Genomic DNA, 9,831 nt, shown 5'->3' on the forward strand with positions numbered 1-9,831 from the left:
CAACTCAACAGTTTCCCGTGTGTATCAAGAATGGTCCACCACCCAAAGGACATCCAGGCTACTTGACAACTGTAGGAAGCACTGGAGTCAACATGGGCCAGCATCCCTGTGGAACGCTTTCAAAACCTTGTAGAGTCCATGCTCAGTGTATACTGTTTATACTGATTTAATGTTTTGTACATTGAGTGTATACTGTTTATACTGCTTTAATGTTTTGTACATTGAGTGTACAAAACATTAAGGTCAAACTGATAGCGTTTTAACTACTTTGCAGATATGAATCAAAACAGACAATCATAATATCAGTCAAAAATATCAAATTCCCAGTTTATGCTACAAAACTAACTTTAAAGGAGGTTTTAAAAATAGGTTATATTTGACTTAACATTCCAGGCTTTGTTGGCAGAATAGATGGATGCAGTTCAATGCATGATTAATATAATTCACCAATGCATTTCTTGGTAGTCCAAAAAATATTGCTATCACGTAAATCACAGCTGGCCTGGTACATTGTTTGCTGCCTCCATTTGGTATGCATTGTTTCAGTTTAAATGACTAAATATTTCTGACAAAAACGGACGACTGCAACTGAGGCTAGGAATGTCAATACAATCAAACTAGCAAGGGAAATGATCACAAGTCAGTTATAACGTGGCTAATAGGCTAGCGCATCTATTTATGTAGATAGCTAAAAACACAGAGCCTAACGTTAGCTAGATAGCGAGTTGCTAGGAGGATGTCATGTCATTGGAGGAGTTAGTGACTGACTGACTTTTCCCTCATATTGTTTTTCGGTGGCTACACAGCCAGAGATGCAGGTGTCATTTGGTTAGCTAGCAAGAAATGTGAATCGCTTTGCTAGCTAGCTAGCTATGCTGAACATGAACGACTGTTATCCAGTTAGCATATCTCTTGCGTTCGCAAATTCACTCTGGCTATCTACTATGATTTCAGAGCACCCTCGTCTGAATGTGCCAGAGCGCAGAATAACTGATGAAATTACGAACACGCAACACCCGCTGAAAACATCGATATTTTTGGTCCATGGCCAGGAAACTCCCCAGACCTCAATCCCATTGAGAACTTGTGGTCAATCCTCAAGAGGCGGGTGGACAAACAAAAACCCACAATTCTGACAAACTCCATGCATTGATTATGCAAGAATGGGCTGCCATCAGTTAGGATGTGGCCCAGAAGTTAATTGACAGCATGCCAGGGTGGATTGCAGAGGTCTTGAAAAAGAAGGGTCAACACTGCAAATATTGACTCTTTGGATCAACTTCATGTAATTGTCAATAAAAGCCTTTGTGAAATGCTTGTAATTATACTTCAGTATTCCATAGTAACATCTGACAAAAATATCTAAAGACACTGAGGCAGCAGACTTTGTGAAAATTAATATTTGTGTCATTCTCAAAACTTTTGTCCACGACTGTACTCAGTGTATGATTTTATTAAAAACATTTTGCCTCCTCTTGGGCCCCCCAAGGGGCTGGGCCCAGGGGCTTCAACCCCGGTAAGCCCCTGCATGAATCCGGCCCTGACCATGGCAAAACACCAGCCACATTTAATGATTATATGACTAAATACCATGGTGCCATGCAGATGTGTCACCACTTCCACCGAAGGTGGCTCCTCTCCCTGTTCGGGTGGTGCTCGGCGGTCGTTGTCGCTAGCCTACTAGCTGCCACCGATCCATTTTTACTTTTCGTTTGTGTCTGTCTGTATTGTTTACAACTGTGTCTGGTTAGCTGATTTCGGTGGGTATATTTACCTCCGCTGCCTGCTAGTCTTTGTGCGGGATTGTTTTCTGTGGTTACGTTATTTAGGGGTGCGTGTCTGCACCATGGGGTTTCTTTTCTCACGGCAGTTGTGCCGTTAGGTATTGAGTTTAGGAGTAGAGGTTTCTCCCCCGTGTGTATGCGCTTTATTTCCCTGTGTGTGTGGCAACCTCGTTTGGGCGTGTTTCAGTCCCATGTTGTAGTTGTGTTTTGGACTGCTCATTAAACTATTTTGCCACTGGGAATTCCTCGCTCTCCTGCTCCTGATTCCTGCACCTCCCTCCGTTAGGAGGCACGTAACAAGATGTTAGTTACATACTGTATGAAAAGCTCATAATTATGGTCAAGTAGTGGTCAGTTTTTGGGCGTATCAAATCAGATGGAATGGAAAGACTCTTAATGTTTCTCTGTATGAATTGAAAGCTCATTTCAGCTGAAGATGACAGGCCAGGTGGCCGACAGAGACTTGTCCCCCCATCGTCTCTCAGTGAAGACCACTGTGGAGGAGGAGCCAGAGAGGGAGAGAGCTGAGAGTACTCTCAGCAGGTGGGTTACACAGAGAGGCCTGCATAGGGTTCTAGTTCTAGAATTATATTTCTTTGCTGCATGCATCCTTTATGCTTATATACAACTCTTCCTGTTTTACACAATGTACCACCATGTACAGTATTTGACCCTGCCTCCCTTTTTCAACTGCTAATCAGAGACTCAAATGGTCATTGTTTGTGCATCCAAATGTATACCTACCCCTGCTCAAGAGTGCATCTTTTCTGCGTCTGCCTCTGCCTTCTCTTCTCCTAGAGTGCCATCAGAATGTGATCATGATAATGATGACACATCCTCAGAGCTGGCACGGGTGGCCGCTCTCGATGGTGGAAACAACTCAAGGAACTCTTTTCAAGGACGGGGAGCTCTGTCTAGGTAAATTCTGGTACCTCAGCAATGGTAGTTTCCAAAGCTCACAACTGATAGATAGTGTGATGTTGAAATTACCTCACCCATATGCTAATCTGTCCCAATTTACTCTGCTTAATACAGTTATTTTATACAAACTCTGCTACTCTTTACCGGTATCTCTGAATAGCTCTGTCTCTCTCCCTTCCCTCTCTCTCGCTCAGATTAGTGAATTTGGTGGTGATTCTGAGGGAGTGGGCACACAGGAGCCTTGTAGAGGAGGAGGAGCGGCCAGACTCTTTCTTGGAACGCTTCCGTGGCCCTGAGCTCAGGACTGCCCCTAGTCGCATCAGCAATACGCAGCCTGATGCCAATGGCAACAATACCAAAGGGAGATTTAGGTATGTCTGTCTCTGTGATGATTCTCTAAATACGCTATAAACTGTTCTGAATTACAATGTAACATGTATCTACTTCAGTTTAATAAAAATCCATCGTCTGGTTTACTACCTTAAATGGACCCCATTTGATACAGTCTATAGCCTCATCATAATAATGTAGTCATTATTAAAGCTGATATATATTCAGTGGTTAGTCTTTCAGACACATGGCCCTTGAAGATCAGATCCACCCATGTCTACCTGCAGAAACAAAAAAGGCTGTGTAACCTTATTTGACATGAACCATTCTCTTTTATTTCTCAGGAAAAAATGGGGTGTGTTCGTTGTGTCCCCATCAGACGACATGTACTACCGTTGGCTGTTTGTTATTGCTATAGCTGTGCTCTACAACTGGATCCTCATTGTGGCTAGGTAGTTGAGAACACAGGCATTTTCTGTTTGGTCCTACAGTCCACACATAGCACAACACCAGAGGGGATGTTAATTCATCAGTAAAATGAAACAATATAATGTTGGACTGATAGATGGAAGTTTGATGCTGGAGTTAAGTATTCTCTTTTTCTCTTCTTTGTGTAGGGCATGCTTTGACAAACTGCAGACAAGCAATTACATCTGCTGGTTGGTGCTGGACTACCTTTCAGACGCTTTGTACATCTTGGACACATGTGTCCGACTCCGCACAGGTACATCACCATCATATACACCCTTAAACCAGGTCCTAGCTTGAGACTAAACACACTTTTGTTACATTATGTATAGCTGTATTTATTATTTACTGATCCAAACAAAGAGATGTGAGAGATGATTGATAACCTGGGTAGATATTTTCGTGCTAATGGCAACACCTTCTTTATACCACAGGGTTTCTGGAGCAGGGTCTGCTGGTGAAGGACCTCTCCAAGCTGAGAGACAGCTACGTCCGCACATTTCAGTTCAAGCTGGATGTCGTGTCCATCCTACCCACTGATCTGGCCTACATATCCACAGGAATCCACACCCCAGAGCTCAGATTCAATCGCCTGCTGCGCTTCCCACGCATGTTTGAGTTCTTTGACCGCACTGAGACACGCACAAACTACCCCAACATCTTCCGCATCTGCAACTTGGTGCTCTACATCCTGGTCATCATCCACTGGAACGCCTGCATCTACTTTGCTATTTCCAAATCTCTAGGGTTTGGCTCTGATACCTGGGTGTACCCCAACATCTCCAACCCTGAGTATGGCTCCCTAACCCGGGGCTATGTCTACTGCCTGTACTGGTCCACCCTCACCCTCACCACTATTGGAGAGATGCCTGCACCTGTACGGGATGAGGAGTATCTTTTTGTGGTCTTTGACTTCCTAGTTGGGGTGCTGATCTTTGCCACGATTGTGGGTAATGTTGGCTCCATGATTTCCAACATGAATGCCACACGTGCAGAGTTTCAGGCCCGTATTGATGCCATCAAACACTACATGCACTTCCGCCGGGTCAGCAAGGAGCTGGAAGCACGCGTCATTAAGTGGTTTGACTACCTCTGGACTAATAAGAAAGCAGTGGATGAGCAGGAGGTATTGAAGAACTTGCCTAACAAATTGCGGGCTGAGATCGCCATCAATGTGCACCTGGAGACCCTGAAGAAAGTGCGTATCTTTCAGGACTGTGAGGCTGGACTGTTGGTGGAGCTGGTGCTGAAACTCCGGCCACAGGTCTATAGCCCAGGGGACTACATCTGCCGCAAAGGGGACATAGGGAAGGAGATGTACATCATCAAAGAGGGGAAGCTGGCAGTGGTGGCAAATGACGGGGTCACACAGTACGCCCTCCTCACCGCCGGCAGCTGCTTTGGGGAGATAAGTATCCTCAACATCCAGGGCAGCAAAATGGGAAACCGCAGGACGGCCAATATCCGCAGCATCGGCTATTCTGACCTCTTCTGCCTCTCTAAGGACGACCTGATGGAAGCAGTGACCGAGTACCCTGATGCTAAGAAGGTGCTGGAGGAGAGGGGGAAGGAGATCCTTATGAAGGAGGGCCTACTGGATGAGAATGCAGAGGCTGGCAGACTGGGTGGAGAGGACACTGAGGAGAAGGTGGAGAGGCTGGAGTCCTCTCTGGACACCCTGCAGACGCGCTTCGCCCGCCTGCTCAGCGAGTACACGGCCACACAGCAGCGGCTGAAGCGGCGCATCACCAACCTGGAGCGCCAGCTGTGCCACACAGGCTGCGGGATCCTCTCAGACGCAGACCTTTCTGACGAAGACTCAGCATCTGAGGCTGAGGCAGACACTCTGGCCGCTGCCAATACCGTTGAGCAGGGTGACCATGGAAATGATGAGCCGACTGAATCCACTGTTCAAACTTGAAAGCTGCCTGAGACCATGGCTTTAGGCCTAGCACTTTCTAAGCACTTTCAAACTCACAAGGGTATGCACAAATGTACAATAAATGTCCTTCCTAATAAGAAAATAATTTTCATATTAACTTTATGACTGTTGCATTAAGAGTACAGTGCCTTCAGAAAGTATTCACACCCCTTGACTTGTTCCATATTTTGTTTTGTTACAGCCTGAATATTACATTTAGATTTTGTGTCACTGGCCTACACACAATACCCCATAATGACAAACTGGAATAGTTTTTTTATTTTTATTTTTACAAATCAATTAAAAATGAAAAGCTGAAATGTCTTGAGTCAGTAAGTATTCAACCCCTTTGTTATGGCAAGCCTAAATAGGTTCAGGAGTAAACATGTGCATGGACTCACTATGAATGTTCCTGAGTCGTCTAGTTATAGTTCTGATTTAAATTGGCTTGAAAATCTATGGCAAGACGGATGTCTTGCAATAATAAACAACCAACTTCACAGAGCTTGAAGATTTTTTTTAATTCAGGTGTGCAAACCTCTTCGAGACTTACCCAGAAAGACTCACAGCTGTAATTGCAGCCAAAGGTGTGAATACTTAAATAAATGAGATATTTATGTATTTCATTTTCAATAAATTTGCAAAATATTCTAAAAACATGTTTTCACTTTGTCATTATGTGGTATTATGTGTGGTATTATGTGGTATTGTGTAGATCATTGAGAGAAAAAATCTATTTAATCAATTTTGAATTCAGGCTGTAACACAACAAAATGTGGAATAAGTCAAGGGGTATGAACACTTTCTGAAGGCTCTGTATGTAACAAACATAACTGTGAATATCAAGTATTTTCTTTGAGTTCAATGCCAAGATAAGATGTAGAGTTATTTAAGCAGAATAATAATAATAATAATATAGGGTAGAGCAATGAGTTGCAGGCGTATACACACAAGTCACATGCAGTCATTTTCCACATCCTTAACCCCGAAGGTAGGTTACATGAGAACAGATAAGCAGCACAGAGGGTAAGACTCAGATCCTGGAGAGTGCCCTCAACCAACCTCATATAACTCTTACCTAATGATGAAGTGGGCCAACAACAGAGCAATCAGCAGCCCATAGAACAGTATCTGTTGGATTTCATGGTCTTGGAGATTTGTTGTATACCCTGAAAACATTTGGTATTTTGACACAATTTGATTACCATACTGTGGCCTGTAATGTGTTTAGTAATCATGAAAATATTGTCTTTACAGCTAATAGTTGTATGACCAACCAAGTCTTTGAACACAGTTAACTAATTCATGGCATATGTGTTCTAATGTGAATTAAAATGTTTGCAGCCCAACAGGGCTTACTCTAAGGTTACTCATAACCCACTGGACACAATCTGGTTGAATCAACGTTGTTTCAACATAATTTGTCAACGTATTGTGCCGTTGAATCTATGTTTGAAACATCTGGATTTGCAAAAAGTCATCAACCAGTACTGTTTTCATATCAATTCAACCAGCATTGCAAACATCGAAATTATGGTAAAACTTCAACTTAAATACAATGACTTAACCTGACTAACAGGTTGTTACATCAATCTAATTTCAACATAATCATCAAAACTATCTATACGTTGAAATTGTGTTGAATATTCCTCGCAGAATGGTTAAAAATCTCACGTAGAATCTACATGGAAATTGCAACTAAATTAATTTAATGTGGTGTTGTAAATACGTTTGAACATGCAACACCAGATCCAGGTCACATTTTCATCATATTTTAGATGTTGACATTTTTGCATATTCTTACTATTTAGTCAATGTCTGTTTTTCATCCTATATTCAATTGGGTGGTTGAAATTATGTTGAATTTCATATTTGATTAAAAAAAATGTTTTTACCTTGTTTCAAGTTGATAATAAAATGGTATGTTTGATTCAACGTCATTGTTTCAATGTCATGCCATCAACCTAAATAAAGAGATACCTATATTTAAATAAAATCTGAAGCCACAGTCCAACAAGTCCTGCCTAAACAGTGACTCCTACTGGTGTATGAGGGGTAATGTAATACACTGAGAGTGAGTATTGGTCAGAAGTCAGTGATATAGGGAAACTGGTTGACAATTACATTGGTAGAAGTTTTTATGCTTTTTTTTTTTGGATCGAAGGACGCAGAGTGGGCACACAGGAGCAGTCGTTTACGTTCCTGAATTTGATGTGCAGATATGTAGAAGACTAACAAATGAACTGTCAGTATACTCAGTTGAACTGTTGGCGATAATAGTTGCCCTCCAGTGACTGGAGGACGTACAACCTGTTAGAATTATAGTATGCTCAGACTCTCTGTCTGTATTAAATATTATATCATCTGGTAAATATAATAGCAGTGACCTACCATTGGAGGTATTAATGTTATTATGGAGAATTGATAGACTGGGTGTAGTAGTGAGATTCTGCTGGATCAAAATCACATGCGCTGAATACAACAGGTGTAGACCTTACAGTGAAATGCTGACTTACAAGCCCTTAACCAACAATGCAGTTTTAAGAAAAATACCTAAAAAAAGAAAATAAATAAAAGTAACAAATAAAGAACAGCAGTAAAATAACAATAGCGTGGCTATATACAGGGGGTACCGGTACAGCGTCAATGTGCAGGGTCACCGGTTAATTGAGGTAATATGTACATGTAGGTAGAGCTATTAAAGTGACTATGCATGGATAATAAAAGAGAGTAGCAGCAGCGTAAAAGAGGGGGGGAATGCAAATAGTCTGGGTAGCCATTTGATTAGATGTTCAGGAGTCTTATGGCTTGGGGGTAGAAGCTGCTGAGAAGCCTTTTGAACCTACACTTGGCGCTGCCTGGTACGGCAATTGCTCGGCCTCCGACCGCAAGGCACTTCAGAGGGTAGTGCGTACGGCCCAGTACATCACTGGGGCAAAGCTGCCTGCCATCCAGGACCTCTATACCAGGCGGTGTCAGAGGAAGGCCCTAAAAATTGTCAAAGACCCCAGCCACCCCAGTCATAGACTGTTCTCTCTACTACCGCATGGCAAGCGGTACCGGAGTGCCAAGTCTAGGACAAAAAGGCTTCTCAACAGTTTTTACCCCCAAGCCATAAGACTCCTGAACAGGTAACCAAATGGTTACTCTGACTATTTGCATTGTGTGCCCCCCCCCCCCCCAACCCCTCTTTTACGCTGCTGCTACTCTCTGTTTATCTTATATGCATAGTCACTTTAACTATACATTCATGTACATACTACCTAAATTGGCCCGACCAACCAGTGCTCCCACACATTGGCTAACCGGGCTATCTGCATTGTGTCCCACCACCCGCCAACCCCTCTTTTTACGCTTCTGCTACTCTCTGTTCATCATATATGCATAGTCACTTTAACGATACCTACATGTACATACTACCTCAATAAGCCTGACTAACAGGTGTCTGTATATAGCCTTGCTACTCTTTTTTCAAATGTATTTTTACTGTTGTTTTATTTCTTTACTTACCTACACACACACACACACACACATACCTTCTTTTTTTCGCACCATTGGTTAGAGCCTGTAAGTAAGCATTTCACTGTAAGGTCTACACCTTTTGTATTCGGCGCACGTGACAAATAAACTTTGATTTGATTTGATTTGGGGGGTGGCCCGTCAGGAAGTCCAGAATCCAGTTGCAGAGGGAGGTGTTAAGTCCCAGGGTCCTTAGCTTAGTGATGAGCTTTAAGGGCACTATGGTGTTGAACACTAAGCTGTAGTCAATGAATAGCATTCTCACATAGGTGTTCCTTTTGTCCAGGTGTGAAAGGGCAGTGTGGAGTGCAATAGAGATTGCATCTGTGGATCTGTTGGGGCAGTATGCAAATTGAGTGGGTCTAGGGTTTCTGGGATAATGATGTTGATGTGAGCCATGACCAGCCCATTCAGATGTGGAAGGGAATGGAATTGTAGACCAGATAGCCAAAATAGCTTTAAAACTAGATATAATTTATATTAATCTTCCACTATGTAGAAGGCCAAATGTAAGATCAGAGCCATTTTGATAGATGTGTGGCAGAAGAGATGGGACTCTGAGCCCAAGGGCCGGCATTTATATGCCCTCCAAAGAAAGGTCGGTGGACCAAGATTCAAAAGTCAGATTAAGAAGGAAGAGGTCGTGTTTGCTTGATTGCGCTTAGGACATTGTACATTGACTCGTCATTACATCTGGTTGGCAAGCATGTGAATGGTTTGTGTCTGATAAAAGACACATCCACGTCCACATACCCTCGCCTTATGCCCTTGGGGGAATCCCCACACCATCTTGGAGGGCGGTCCAAATGATTAGCTAAGCAAGGGAAGTTTGCAACGTAAGCCGCTCAGCCATCATTTTTAGTCGAGTTTGCAATTATGTTCACTCCT

At 42.9% G+C, this 9,831-nt stretch overlaps 1 protein-coding gene across 1 annotated transcript; it reads left to right on the forward strand.

The window, feature by feature from the left end:
* Positions 1–2,220: 2,220 nt before the first annotated feature.
* Positions 2,221–5,424, forward strand: LOC120057505 (cyclic nucleotide-gated cation channel-like). The gene is made up of 6 exons (XM_039006104.1): positions 2,221–2,327; positions 2,583–2,702; positions 2,900–3,076; positions 3,380–3,487; positions 3,653–3,759; positions 3,938–5,424. The coding sequence occupies exons 1-6, from the start codon at positions 2,221–2,223 to the stop codon at positions 5,422–5,424; spliced, it is 2,106 nt and encodes a 701-aa protein (XP_038862032.1).
* The last annotated feature ends 4,407 nt before the right edge of the window (positions 5,425–9,831 follow it).

Source organism: Salvelinus namaycush, chromosome 12 (genome assembly GCF_016432855.1).
Source record: "Salvelinus namaycush isolate Seneca chromosome 12, SaNama_1.0, whole genome shotgun sequence".
Classification (NCBI taxonomy): Eukaryota; Metazoa; Chordata; class Actinopteri; order Salmoniformes; family Salmonidae; genus Salvelinus; species Salvelinus namaycush.

What these genes read in the sequence shown, in the direction of transcription:
- LOC120057505 (XM_039006104.1), top strand. Translation starts at nt 2,221, where the DNA reads ATGACAGGCCAGGTGGCCGACAGAGACTTGTCCCCCCATCGTCTCTCA. An exon ending in GGACGGGGAGCTCTGTCTAG is followed by an intron (nt 2,703 to 2,899) that starts GTAAATTCTGGT and finishes TCTCTCGCTCAG; the next exon opens with ATTAGTGAATTTGGTGGTGA. An exon ending in ATGTGTCCGACTCCGCACAG is followed by an intron (nt 3,760 to 3,937) that starts GTACATCACCAT and finishes TTTATACCACAG; the next exon opens with GGTTTCTGGAGCAGGGTCTG.